Source organism: Cryptosporidium hominis, assembly GCF_000006425.1.
Source record: "Cryptosporidium hominis TU502 chromosome 7 CHRO017055, whole genome shotgun sequence".
Lineage (NCBI taxonomy): Eukaryota > Apicomplexa > Conoidasida > Eucoccidiorida > Cryptosporidiidae > Cryptosporidium > Cryptosporidium hominis.
In genome coordinates, this window is record NW_667463.1 from 35,825 (window position 1) to 49,574 (window position 13,750).

General features: G+C 33.1%; 8 protein-coding genes across 8 annotated transcripts; 4 read left to right on the forward strand and 4 right to left on the reverse strand.

Annotated features, from left to right (window-relative positions):
• Nucleotides 1-49: 49 nt before the first annotated feature.
• Chro.70177 (hypothetical protein) lies at nucleotides 50-3,094 on the reverse strand. Its single annotated transcript, XM_663500.1, has 1 exon — nucleotides 50-3,094. The coding sequence occupies one exon, from the start codon at nucleotides 3,092-3,094 to the stop codon at nucleotides 50-52; it is 3,045 nt and encodes a 1,014-aa protein (XP_668592.1).
• A 288-nt stretch (nucleotides 3,095-3,382) lies between these two features.
• Nucleotides 3,383-5,164, reverse strand: Chro.70176 (IFP53). The annotated part of the gene is made up of 1 exon (XM_663501.1): nucleotides 3,383-5,164. The coding sequence occupies one exon, from the start codon at nucleotides 5,162-5,164 to the stop codon at nucleotides 3,383-3,385; it is 1,782 nt and encodes a 593-aa protein (XP_668593.1).
• A 177-nt stretch (nucleotides 5,165-5,341) lies between these two features.
• Nucleotides 5,342-6,847, forward strand: Chro.70175 (hypothetical protein). Its single annotated transcript, XM_663502.1, has 1 exon — nucleotides 5,342-6,847. One exon carries the CDS (start codon nucleotides 5,342-5,344, stop codon nucleotides 6,845-6,847), a length of 1,506 nt encoding a protein of 501 aa, XP_668594.1.
• Nucleotides 6,848-6,868: 21 nt separating this feature from the next.
• Nucleotides 6,869-7,903, forward strand: Chro.70174 (hypothetical protein). Its single annotated transcript, XM_663503.1, has 1 exon — nucleotides 6,869-7,903. The coding sequence occupies one exon, from the start codon at nucleotides 6,869-6,871 to the stop codon at nucleotides 7,901-7,903; it is 1,035 nt and encodes a 344-aa protein (XP_668595.1).
• A 244-nt stretch (nucleotides 7,904-8,147) lies between these two features.
• Chro.70173 (40S ribosomal protein S27) lies at nucleotides 8,148-8,396 on the forward strand. Its single annotated transcript, XM_663504.1, has 1 exon — nucleotides 8,148-8,396. One exon carries the CDS (start codon nucleotides 8,148-8,150, stop codon nucleotides 8,394-8,396), a length of 249 nt encoding a protein of 82 aa, XP_668596.1.
• Nucleotides 8,397-8,808: 412 nt separating this feature from the next.
• Nucleotides 8,809-9,918, reverse strand: Chro.70172 (hypothetical protein). Its single annotated transcript, XM_663505.1, has 1 exon — nucleotides 8,809-9,918. The coding sequence occupies one exon, from the start codon at nucleotides 9,916-9,918 to the stop codon at nucleotides 8,809-8,811; it is 1,110 nt and encodes a 369-aa protein (XP_668597.1).
• Nucleotides 9,919-10,211: 293 nt separating this feature from the next.
• Nucleotides 10,212-12,161, reverse strand: Chro.70171 (CDC23). Its single annotated transcript, XM_663506.1, has 1 exon — nucleotides 10,212-12,161. One exon carries the CDS (start codon nucleotides 12,159-12,161, stop codon nucleotides 10,212-10,214), a length of 1,950 nt encoding a protein of 649 aa, XP_668598.1.
• A 141-nt stretch (nucleotides 12,162-12,302) lies between these two features.
• Chro.70170 (P42251) lies at nucleotides 12,303-13,694 on the forward strand. Its single annotated transcript, XM_663507.1, has 1 exon — nucleotides 12,303-13,694. The coding sequence occupies one exon, from the start codon at nucleotides 12,303-12,305 to the stop codon at nucleotides 13,692-13,694; it is 1,392 nt and encodes a 463-aa protein (XP_668599.1).
• Nucleotides 13,695-13,750: the final 56 nt, after the last annotated feature.

A 13,750-nucleotide genomic window follows, 5' to 3' on the forward strand; every position in this document is an offset into this window, starting at 1 on the left:
ACCTATATTTTGTCAATAATAATCCCAAGTTAATAATAAGAATTCAATATTAATCTTTTATTAATTCTCTGATTTTGTTTTCGAACTCGGTGATATTAAAGTTCTTTAATGTGACTTTCTTTAAGGGAAACAACTCACTTATTCTTTGACTTGTGAATTGATTATCTCCTTCAATTCCAGTAGTAAAAATATGACCTATTTTGTTTTTTACACCCTTACTTACAAACATCTCCAACTTAAATCTATCTTGATTAGATTCTGAAACTGATTTGCTTTCCCATACCCGAATAACTAAATGGCTCAAGTAATTGAGTTCTGAAAAAGTATTTTCCAAATCCAATAAACTGGTTTTGTCATCGAAAGATATTTGTTTCTTATACATTGAGGAAAATATATTTGCTAATGATTGAATATGTGATGCTGAAGTTACGTAAAATCTACTTCTAACTATTCTCCAAGGTGACTTAATTCCAAAAGCTTTTGCCTCCTCTTCTTTAAGTCGAATATGTTCTTCTGGATGAACTTTATGGAAATTGAAAGAACCATTTTTCTTGTTTGCAACTGCCTTATTAAATATTTTTTTACCATTCTTAAAATTAAATCCTGCAGTTTTGTCTTGATTCTCGTTTTCTTTCCTCTCATTATTTTCACATTGTAATTTTTTTAAATACGAATATTTGACATCCTGTAGTAGCTTTTCTATCAAATTCTCTGCAATAGCTTTTCCTATACTTACTTTTTGGTCTCCTGATAATCCATATTGAAACAAGCTTACAAATTCACCAACTGGAACCACTGTCTCATAGATTTCATAAAGTAGTAAAGAAACCTCATTCTTAATAAAGTTAACATTGTAATATATATCATACACTGCATTATCCACTATATCTGGAATCTTTGCAGTGAGAAATTTTTGAGTTTCTTCATTAAAAAATGATGAAGTTAATTGGTTCCAACGTTGCATCATCTCTTGAGACACAGGAAAACCATCATTTTTCTCAGAACTATGAACTTTAAATAATGAATCCAAACTTTGTCTAAAACCTTGATAAATTACAATATTATTTTCTTCATCTTGATCTATATGAATTTTCATCACCAATTCTTTCATGAGCATATGCAATCTTTTCAAAGTAGAATAGGGATTTCCGCAAGACATTAAAGTTCTTATAACTTGTTCTGACGGAAAGTCCTCTTTCAAATCAGATTTGTAATTTTTCCAAATCTCTAAAATTTCTTCATATCCTACAACCTTATCAATATTTAATAATTCTTCAATAATTTCCTTACATTTCTTCCTTTCTATAGTTAGATGTGGATCATCTAATAAGTTTCTAGCAAAAGAATCTCGAATGACCAACTGAACTAAAATTGGAGCCAAATCTCCCTCCAAATCTAAAAACCCTTTTGTAAAAGCTGCACTTGTTACCTGACATCGGCCTTCGTCACTTGAATAAATCTTTAAATCGTGTCTAAAGGTAGAATGAAGTCTTAACAATCCCTCTGAGTCACCTGGATATAATGTAGCTCTCAAATGTTTCCCAAGTTCCTCAGCCTGTTCGCATCCTACTCTAGTGAGTTCTCCTCCCCACTTTGCTACCAACAGTACTGTTTTTTTATTGTTTAAACTGTTTTCTGCATGTACAATTTGTTTTAATTGTACCTTCCTATTTACCCCAGAAAATCCTTTTCCATCACCCAGAAATGCCTGTAATTTTAGATGATTATTTAAAACTTTACATATTGTATGGATTTCATTATCTGACAAAATTTTTGAATGATCTTCAAGATACATGAATAAATTTTCCAAGATAAGTGTATTTTTTACCAATAAAAGAGAAAGCTCTTCTGGAGATTTTAGCCTTGTTTCTTCTTTCCCATCTGAAATCAACGAAATAATTCTGTGGTCTTGAGTTTCAAACTTCAACTTTAGCTTGGGCTTTCTGACCCCGTGTCTCATTATCACAATAACTGTACTAAGCTCATCTTTTTGTTGTTCCTGTTTCACATTACTGTTAAATTTGGAATTATCTTGAATTTCAGGGTTTTTCTCGTTGAATTTTTTTGTTAGTGAAATCATATTTTTTTTCTTTTCAAATTTGATCATTGGTATGATTTTATTCTTTTTAAAGAGCTTTTTAATAAATAATGATGTAATAATTTGAGCACAATCATTATAATATTTTTCATTTCCTTTAACAAAACTGAATCCATTTACATCACATACAACTGATTTTCCAGTTACAGTTCTTAGGATATCAAAACCACAGATTGTTTGATTAAATGCTTTAACAATCTGGTGAGCTATTAACTTTTCCTCGTAACTTAACATAACAGAGTATCGGACTTCCTTTCCTTTTTCAGTTCTCTGCACTTTTCCATCCAAACAAGGAGACTTTCTTGCTTCGGCATGAGCAAACATTGGACCAACTGTATATACTTTAATATCGGTTCCAAATGTAGGTAAGAACTTCTCATAAATATATGTCCCATCCTTTCTAATCTTCCATAAACTTGGGTCGTATTCACTACTTCTATCCCCAATTTTTCTAAACAATTTCTTACATCCCCCTCCACTGTTCTCTGGGTAGTATATCCAATTATCGTGGTTATCCGAAAATATTGGCTTTTCAATGAAGGGTTTCTGTATTTTGTGCCCTTTATATATAATGAAGTCGTACTCCTCATAAAATATATCATGATTCTCTTCAGATAGTTCACTATGATTTATTGTTATGCACTCTGGTCTTGGTATTTTCCATTTGTCCAAAACATTATATATTTCCAATCTACTTCTCATAAGAATTTGCTTTTCTAAATCATTTAATATTATTGGTTTTTTTAATTTTGCATATGAAATTGCTTTATTTAATGGAAATCCAGTGGAATAAAATGAAATCAAACAGTCTACTTTAGGCCAATTTAATATATCTTCATTCACTATCATATCCTGCATAAATACTATTATTGTAAATTTTCCTGTCTCTGTTATTCTATTTAAAATACTCTTCATTGGGGGACTTTCTACTTTGTTTTCCATCGCACAAACTCCCAAAGTATATTTTCCATTTCCTAATGTATAAAATTTACTCATAATCAAAAAAAATTTTCTCAAATTTTTTGGAAGTAACGTTCCTTCGTTCTATAATAAATATAGATTACGTACATATTTCAACTTCACATGCAAATGCTTGCAACACCTTGTATTCGCATGCATGCATGTACATACTTACTTACACGTAATGTGGACAGGTAAAATATTGTAGATAGGCAAAAATATATTAATTAATAGACTAGGGAATTAAATCAAAATTTCCAAATTGATTAAATAAAAATATTAACAAAAATAAATCACTACAGGATTGATTTGAAACCAAACAAATTACTTTTTGTTAATGAAAAGTTTCAAAAGTTGTTCTCGGCTTTTATTTGTAAATTTGGCAATAACATCATCATTGACTGCCTCTCTATTTTTTTGATGGTTCTTAGTTAATTTAACCAGTTCTTGCACAAGAATCGATTTAATTTCGCCGGAAAGCATTTCTCCAGATGAGTACTTCTTGCCAATCTCTTCAAGCTTTTCATCATCCTCCATAAGGAAACGGAGGTATTGCCATGAGACATCAACATCAAGATTTGCTCCAAGTCTACGTTGTTCTTCTTCTGTAGCTTGACCTCCAGAAAATGCATACTTCATAATTTTATTTCGAATGGATTCCTCATTATCATTTACAAAAATAGACGAGTTTTGGACACTTGCACTCATCTTGGTTTGAGAACCCTGAAGGGATGGGAGGAAAATAGAGTGGATTGATGAAGGCTTTAGATATCCAAGCCTTGGGGCAACGTCTCTGACCATTCTAAAGTATGGATCCTGATCGATCGCATGAGGCACCAAACAATGAACATCAGTTCTTCCACCAAATATATGTGGGAATGAACTTGAAAAGGCTGGAGCAGCTTGAACTGCTGGGAAAGCAAACTTTCCAACATTGCAAGAGTCCTTAAATCCAAAAATGGATTTGATCTGCGAACAAGATATTTTCTTTTCAATTCTCAAAATATCTGGATATAATTCTCCAATGTACTCAAGATTTGTAAAAATGAAAGTCAATTCTGGGTCGAATCCACATGCAATGATATCTTTCATATTCTCATATGCGTAATTATGAGTTTCTTCAAGTGTCAAGTTGCTCTTGAATATAAACTTTTCATCATCAGTCAGTTGAATAACTAATGGAACTTTAAATGTGTCTTGAAGATATTTAGTAAAAAGGAATGGGACTAGATGCCCTACATGCAATGATTCAGACGATGGACCTCTTCCAGTGTACAAATAAAATAGCTCACCCTTCTCGTATACATCTAATATCTTCTCAAAATCACGATGAGAAAGAAAGATGTTTCTTCTAAAGAAATGATGAGCTTTTTGACCTGTCAATCTTTCCATTCTCTCAATCATATCCTTGGTAATCAATTTGCATCCAAATTTATCGATTAGCTTATTGTAATCTATTCCGTAAGCATTGTCAGCCTTAACTTCCCAAGGATTTACCAGTTCATCTCCAATAATATCCAGGTTTATTGAAATTGGTAGAGAGTCCTCTAAGCTTGGAACAATGAACTTTCCATCTTTAATATCTTGGATTGAATATTCCTCACAGCAAAGGTCTTTAAAGTTCTCCTCTGAAGCTCTTACCAAGGGATTCTCAACCTTGAAGTTCACTAGTAAAGCAGAATTCTCATGATCTAAAGAGATATTTTCAATTAAAACATTTCCAATATCCTTTGTATTCTTTAATACTGGGTTTCTGGTTGCAGACAAATAAAAATTGCGCAATGTTACAATACGGAGCTCAATATCATCCGGAATAGCTTGATCACTTTCAAGATGTTCACTACCATAAATCGAGGCGGCTTCTTTGCTGAGGATTTTGAAGACTTGGAAAAAGGAGTTCTCTTTTATTTTATAACTAATAATATTGTTAAGTTCCTCTAACGTATCATCATTCATTTCAATCTCCTTTGAAAGAGAATAGTTAAAAGATACCTTTTCATTCTTGAATTTAAGCTTGGAAACTTTACCAGATAGTCCAAACAAAGTTGAAATGGACCCTTTCACAACACAGAGAGCAGAAAATAATATGGGATTTTTTGTAGACATAATTCACAAAAGAATTAAAAAATTGATTTATTTTTTTTAATAATTTTGGTTATTTTTTGTGCCGGGACTTTTTTTTACCTCCATTACAGAGGGAATTGCACAAAAATATGCTCCAAAGAACGAAAAGAAACCTAAACGTATTAAATGATTTATACATAAAATATATCAAAATTTATAATGCTCAAAGACTTCTCACAAACTTTTGAGCGCTATTCCCTTCCTGAGAAGTCGGAATATTTGGAAATCTCAATTTTGGTTGATCAAGACTTGGATCCTAAAGAATATTCTAAATTTAGTGAAGCTCACTTTCTGCAATTATTAATTCTAGCTCAAAATCAGTTAAAACTTTTCCTAGAGTCTAGATTTATACATGAAGCAGTTCCAGAAAATTCAAAAATTATTGCAGTAAGTTCAAATCTACCTTTATTAATTACTCTCAGCTTTTTACTGGAAGATAAGAAAAAATCTCTTTTGGTATATGATGAATTAGAAGATTGCTTTGTTGGATCTTTTACTTGCTTTGATGCATTATTAATTTTTTATATACTATATATTCTTGTCAAAAATGAAAATAGTGAAGAAATAGATGATAATTTCCCATTCAAAACAATAGAAGAACTTTCAAGATGCAGTATAAAGCATTGGTTAAAGAAAGTTTTGGATACAAATGAAGCTCTTTCCAAAAAGCTAATTACTATGTCGGAAACATTATATGAGGGATTAAAGCTTTGTTTGGATTTGGAATCTAATTACAAGAGAATTAAATTAAAAGATCAAGAGTTTAATTATAGTGATTTGGGAACATGGGTTATTGAAGATAGAAATGATTTATCAGAGTCTAAATCTTTTAAAGAAGAATTTGGATCTAAATCAATGGGATTATATCCTATATGTTATTTTTCACCTCTAACTATTCTTTCTGACCTAGTACAGAATTTACAAATTTGTTCAGGAAGTATCCCTAAAGAAAAATTTCAACCAGAAGATGAGGTAGCAACTGCTGCAGAAAAGGATGATCCCGATTGTGATATGACTCCTCAAGGGAGTGTTTTTGGTACGGTATTTCACAATAAAGTATTAAAACATTTAGGAATGGGGAAAAAAGTCCCCAAATCTTTAAAAGCAAGTTCTCCATTAAAATTAGCTCTGGAAATGTTTTTAAAGGAAGGATTGACTCATATTCCAATTGTGTTTGAAGAAGATAATACATTTACAGGAACAGTTTTAACTATGGAAAAGTGTTGTATGTATCTTGCAAGATGCGTTTCTAATCAAGAAAAAGCACTAATGGAAGATTCAATTGAGAATATTTTCAATATATATAATAAAGAAGCTTATGACACACTGGGAAACACAGTGATTCAGCTCTCAGGGTTGAATTGTGGAAAAGGTTGTTTTGAATATAACAATAATAGTGATATATCAATATCAAAAATCGATACAAGAAAGATTGGGGATGAAAAAGAATTTAAGGAAGAAAACCAAGTTAAGGATAACACAGAAAGTGATGGTTGCAACTCATCATTTTTGGTTGATATATGTTTGAGTGGTGCAATTTCTCATATTTTATTATCAGAAGATCAATGTTTAATTCTGGTTGATAAGAAAACTAATCAAGTTACCGCATTATTGACAGCTTTAGATATTTGTAAGCTTTTGACTGGCGCGCAAACTCAAGAATAACAAGGAAAAGAAAAGTAAAACATGTCGAATAAAGATGAGAATGATGGGTCTGTGTTGTATGAAGAGGTACTTCCAGACCCATTCTATGATGATCCTGAATTTATGAAGTTTTACAGTTTAAAACTTCCAATGAAATTAGCTAATGAATTTTCAAGATTTGTTAATAATGACCAGTTTACAAAGAGATTTCCTCACATAAAAAGAATGCGTAAAGTAGTTATTAAAGAGAATGACTTGGAATTGAAAAATTTCTCAAGCAGTTCAGAAGATAGCAGAGTAGAGATTTTAATAGGTGAAACACAAGAGTGTTTGCCTGTTGAAGCTGATAATTACTTAAAAGAAAACCATATTGATAAAATTTGGAATGTAATAGAGGTTCCAAAGAATCCTCCATTAACTAGGGAAAAGTTTTCCCAAATTTCAAAAATTTGGCCTTTATCATTTTTAAAGCCAAGATTTACTCCAGAAGTACTATCAGATCAAGTACAACATGAATCTGATAAGTTTGTAAAACTTGCTTGTAAGGTTGGAGAGTTTGCACTATCTATTGGAAATCCCCCAAGAGGATGTGTAATAACTTTAAAGGGAAAAATTGTTGCTATTGGAGAGGATAATAGGAATTCAGATTATCCTTGGATGCATTCCGTTATGAAAGCCATTGATAACTTTAGTAAGCGCGTATGCTCATCATCTTCATCAATGCCAAAAATGACTAATTCACTAGATTCTAAAATACAAGATGAAAATCAGGGAAGCAAAAACAATGAAGATCACAAAGACCACTTGATTGAAATACAGTCTAAATATAGTATTTCTGAAGATCAAATACTTTCAGATTCAGAATTAAAAGATCAATATTTATGCACTAATGGAATTGCATATCTCTCACATGAGCCCTGCATTTCATGCTCAATGGCATTAGTGCATTCCAGAATTTCAAAAGTATTTTATATGTACAAAGATAAAGAAAGGGGGTTTCTTGGAAGTAACCACAAATTACATTGCGTTTCTGAATTAAATCATCACTATAGAGTTTTCAGGGCTAATATTGATTAAATATTATTCTCAGGGGAATTGGCGGGAAATTTGTGCGAGACATAAAAAGAGTCTGGGCAGGCAAAAGGAGACACCCGCCAAAATGTTATTATATAAAATGTATATATATAAATATATATAAAAGAGGGTATGCAACAAAAAATTTGAGACCTCAGACAAAAAGTTTGGGACACAAGAAGGAACAAACGGTAAAAATACAAGAGTGATTAAGATTTAGAGCTGTTTAGTTTGAATTAAGTTAATAATGGATATCAATTTATTGAACCCGGATCCCAGAGTTGAAGCTCAGAAACATAAGTTAAAGCGTTTGATTCAAAGTCCAAACAGCTTCTTTATGGATGTGAGATGTCCAGGATGTCTTCAGATTACAACAGTTTTCAGCCATGCTCAGAGTGTTGTATTTTGTGGAAACTGTTCTGCTCCATTATGTCAGCCAACAGGTGGAAGATGCAAACTTACTGATGGTTGCTCTTTCAGACGTAAGAATGACTGATATCTTTTCGAGTCTCACAAAAATTTCAGGAACGACTCTCTGCTCTATGATATGAAGTTGCGAAAGGTTCAATATTGAAGTATTAAGCTAGTGCAGGAGATAGAAAAATAGATTTCTGTTTATTCTAATGTCAGGAGAATTAACTATATGTTTTCATCATGCTTTTTTTTCTTTCTAAGTTGATCATATATCTTTAAGTTGATATTTCATTAGATTGTGGATTTGGAAGATGTTTTAGAACTTGATTTTGCGTATTGTGTTGTTAAAGAGTTAGGTAACGAAACTGAAGGTAGGAGAAAATACTAGGAAAGAGAAGAGGACGAGAAAGGGATGGAGTAGGTGACAATGGATTAAGAGATAAATATGACTATTTTAGATTTTGTAGAAAAAAGAGTATTAGTACTAGGTATAATTATGTTTTAAGATTTGAATAGTAAGACTGAATTAATTTAGTAAGTGATTCGATTATAGTGGGAGGTAATTCAGAATTACACTTTAGCATATCAGGACTAAGCCATCCAGGAAAGAGTTTCTGAGAAATGAGTCTAAGCTTGTGAGAAAGAGATCTTCTGGCTTTGATTATAGATGATTTGCTGATTCCAGTAGCTTTAAGTAAGTCATTAAAAGAGATATTTCTACAATATAATTTGAACGAGAAGTATAATGATGCAGAAATTATGGGAGTACTAGAAACCCCATTAGAAAGCCATAATGGATTGAGGATGTCATCATGGTTATTTAAAAAAGCATGATCTTGATCAAGGGCAATAGTTTTGAGAATAAGTAAGGAAAAGTTTTTGGCCTTAATGAGAGAATCTAAAGAGGTTTTTGCCTCGGCTTTAGTTTTGAGATGTTGCATAGAGTTTAAAAAAGAGCCAGGATTTGAATTGTAATTTCTCAAATTTTTGGATTCCAAATCAATGGATGAGTCTTTAATTAAAGAATCTAACATTAAATTTCTGATTTCATCGGTTTCTTTCTCCGGGTTTTGGAAAATTATAGTTTCCTTTTGGTGTTGCTCATTTGCATTCTGAATCGTCTTTTCTTTGAGAAACTTTTCAACTTTATAACATACGTGGTTTAGAGACTCTTCAATGGAGGGATTTGGAAGATTCTTAATTCTTAGACGAGTACAAATTCGTTTAATTAGGCTAGCAAAGCTTCTATAATTTTTGGATTTAAGCCTGGATGCAATATCTAGTAGTGAAAGATATCCACCATCCTTTCTAACCGATATGTATGCAGATGCTGATATCAGAGATTCTATTCTAGGGATGCTTTTTGGTGTATTTTTGTAGGACTCCAAATATGCATTAAAAATACGCACAGACTCATTAAATTGGGAAATACTTAGCTCAGGAATGACATGACTGAGAATCCTCTTTGCAGTCTTGCTTGAATGTTCCAGTGAACGAGCTTTGAACTCTTTTCTTGAGTATCCATATGCATTTGGCCTATTTAGATAGGAGCTATGGGATAATGAATTATCATCATTATAATCGCTAGTAAAAACAAATCTCATGGCAAAGCAAATCGAAAGTTTTGAGTTTAAAGCTTGGTTTTACATCTTCACTCAGAGTTTTACTATCTATAACTTTTTTGATATCTTAAAAAAAATTAATATTTGTGCTTTGAGAATAAAAAACGGTAAATAGAAATGTTGGCAAATATGGCGCGCAAATCATGCACCTGCAAGTGATGACACGTAATGTAAGTAGAATTCGCATGTGGGGGGAAGGAGGAAGCAATAAATGCAAAAAAGCAAGAGACAAAGGTCAAATTGTAATTATATATGTACATATAAATATAGAAAAGCTAATAATCTTTGGAAATTTGGAAGGATTTGGGATTATTTAAAAGTTCCCTTATATTTTCAACAAGTAGTTCGCTTTGAACGGAGTTCTTTTCATCTATTGGTGTAGAATGTAACTGAAGAACGCATTCAAGAGCAATAATTAGGTCAAGAGGGAGTTTCTGAGGAATCATTCTTATGGACCATCTCAGTCTTTGCCAATTTGAGAAGAATTCGTTTTCATCTGAGTAAGTCGAGTAGCTGGTGTCAAAAGTAGAGTCTGTTTTAGAAGAAGCTTTTTCAAGGAATCCAAGTTCTATAGCCTTGATAATAATTTTTCTGGCCCAATATAGAGATCCAGCCTGGTTCCACTGGTCAGTTTCAAGCTTTAAAAGTTTTCCCATGTATTTAATTTCAGAATCACTGCTTGAATTCTTGGATGATTCACAAGAAAGAGCCTTATAGAAGCTTCTAGAAGCCTCCTGGTAGTTCCCAGCCTTTTCCAAGGAAATTCCATGGTTGTACCAAAGGAAAGCATCCCCAGGAGATTGGTTTAGAGCTTTTTCGTAAAGTTTTATTGAGTAAGCGTGAAGATTAAGTCTGGAATAAATTTGAGCGATTCCAAAAATGGCCTGAACATTTGAGGAGTCGAGATTCAAGGCGGTTCTGTAGGCAAAAAGGGAACTCCTGATATTCCCTAATTCATGAAGAGCATAACCGCAAAGCACCCAAGTTTGGCTTGACCTTGAATCCATAAGAAGAGCTCTCTTGTAGAATCTGAGAGCTTTGTATTTATCATTAGTGAGCCAGTGATAGATTCCAAGTACAACGCAAGTATCAACAGAGTATTTGGAGAGCTCTACACACCTTTTTGCAAGAAGATTTAGTTCTTTAATATTCTTTGATTCAGAATATATAGAAGCTAGTTCTATGGCATTTCCCAAGTAAGCTTTGTCTTTGCTAAGAATGGAATCGTGAGCTTTTAATGCAGTTTCAAGGTCCCCAAGCTCTCTATTACATCTGGCAATCCTACTTTCAATATACGGGCTGTTATCTTTTACTTCCATGGATATTTGGTTATATTCGCAAAGAGCTTCCTTCCATTTCCCAGTAGTTTCCAGATAAAGAGCATAGGCCAAGTGAGCGTACAAGCTTTCATTCAGCCCAAGAGAATTCAAAAAGTCTTTGAATGATGAATCTCTCAAGCTCCTTGATAATCCAGAACTCTGCTTCTTTTTAAAGGGTTGAAGTCCAAGATTTCTATGCAAATCCTCATTTAGAAATGTATCATTCTGGCTGAGATCACTTTCTTCCACATCTTCGCATGGCTTAAATGATGAAACTATGTTTCCTTGTCCATTTGAAATAAAATTTCTCACCAAATCCTGCCAACAACTCCAATTCAAAGGGTCCTTCTTTAAAGAATTTATTTGAAACTCAAGAGCCTCCATATACCTATTCTGCCTGTAAATAACAATACTGGCCAACCATTCCAATAATCCTACAACCTCTGGTTTTTCATCCATATTTGAATTGTTCAGACAAGTCAAAAAGTTTAAAACCTCCATTTCTATTTTTGAATACTTTAAGGAAGTCATACTTGCTTCAGATGGAGGAACCACCAGATCCTCCAATCTATCAGTCTTTGTATTCTGTCGTTCCAATGAAAGTAATTGATAATAATTCTTCATGAACATTGCGATACCCGATTTATTTAAAGAAATTTCATCGTTCAGGACTCCAAAAGCTCTTGTGAACTCTAAAGATTCAAAATAACTACGAGCCCTCAATAAAGCTAAGCTCTGTTTAACGCTCAAACCCCCAAATATTTGCCCATCCAAATTCAACTCCACCTTTTGTGACCCCAGTTGATCCTCCGAGCTTAGACTAAACAGTTCTCCGAGCCATTGCTCATTCGAACGAAGACCCAGAAAAGAAAACCGAAAGCAAGCCTTTAGGATATCCATCGCCATCGATATATTGCCCACTGTTCAATTCCCGAATTATTCTCTCTTTCTTTTCTATTTCTTCCTCACACTGTGGGTAAATCCCGTCCAGAGCTTCCTGCCAAAAACTGCGCGGGCCTCAGCACTCTCAAAGTTACTTGTTACAAAATGCCGAGCATATTTTGGATATATTTGACTTTTCATCTATTCATTGGAGTATTTGCAGAAGACAGCAGCTCTGAGAAACTTTTGAAATCTTTAGTTTTTATCAGCTGTGTGGATGGCCAGAAACAAGATAAATCAGGTAATTATGTAAGCCAAGAGTATTGGAAAGCAATTCAATCTGACAAACCGGATGCTTTATTTTGGATGGGAGATTCTGTTTATACTAAATGTGGGTCTCCAGTATGTGTAAGTAAGGGATACCTTGTTCAAAGTAATAATTCATTTTATAGAGACCTTTTGAAGACTGGTTTATTTGTTGATGGTACTTGGGACGATCACGATTATGGTGTTAACGATGGTGGAAAATACGTTGCTTTCAAAGACGAGAGTCAGCAACTATTTTTAGACTTTATTTCTCTTCCTAAGGATTCTCCAAGAAGAAATAGGAAGGGTGTTTACTCGTCACATACTTTTGGTCCTCCTGGAAAGCAAATTAAAGTAATTATCTTGGACACAAGGTATCATAGAGATAATTATTACCTTCACGAAAGATATGGTATTTCATCTTTCGCTTATTTGGATACTCCATTTACCAGTATTTTTGCAGCATCTCTTCGTTTCTTTGCATCTATTTTTGGTTATGGCCATTCATATCAAGGAGATATGTTGGGAAAGGAGCAATGGGATTGGTTAGAGAAAGAACTTAGTAACTCTAAGGCTCTTGCTAATATTATTATCTCATCTGTACAAGTTACCACACAATACCCAATTGTTGAAGGCTGGGGGCATTTTCCAAAGTCTAGAGAGAGATTGTTTTCGCTTATTAAGAAGACAAAACCAAAAGGACTATTCTTTTTATCTGGGGATGTCCACTGGGGTCAAATCTTTGAGTCTAACGATTCTCAAAATTCATTAGTTGAAATTACTTCAAGTGGAATGACTCATAGCGTAAGTGACCGAATTCTGGATAGTTTTGTTATTTCTACAACATTACCAATCTTTACGGGCTGGTCTTTGAATGACAAGTCTCCAAATTACTTTATTAGAGAAAACTATGGAAAACTTGACTTTGAGTACTTATGTACAGATTCTAAAGAATGTTCAGGGATCACAGTTAAGGCCACTATTAGGGACTTGAATGGAGATATTCAGCTAAAGAAGATTTTCAAATTTGATAATGAAAGTAATGAAAATCATATCGAGGCTATTTCTAGAATTCCACAAATGATTGTTGAAAAATCAGCAAAACAGATATTTGGTAGATTATGCATAATAATCGTCTCAATCATTTGGGGTATTCAGATTGCCATCGTCTTCTTATACTTCATATTACGTATAATCACGTCATTCACAAGACTCTTTTCAAAAAAAAATAGCAAAGCAAAGAGTGAATAATACTTATAAATCATTTAAGTTGGGTTAAAATCAAATCTGAGATCAGGAAAAGGTTG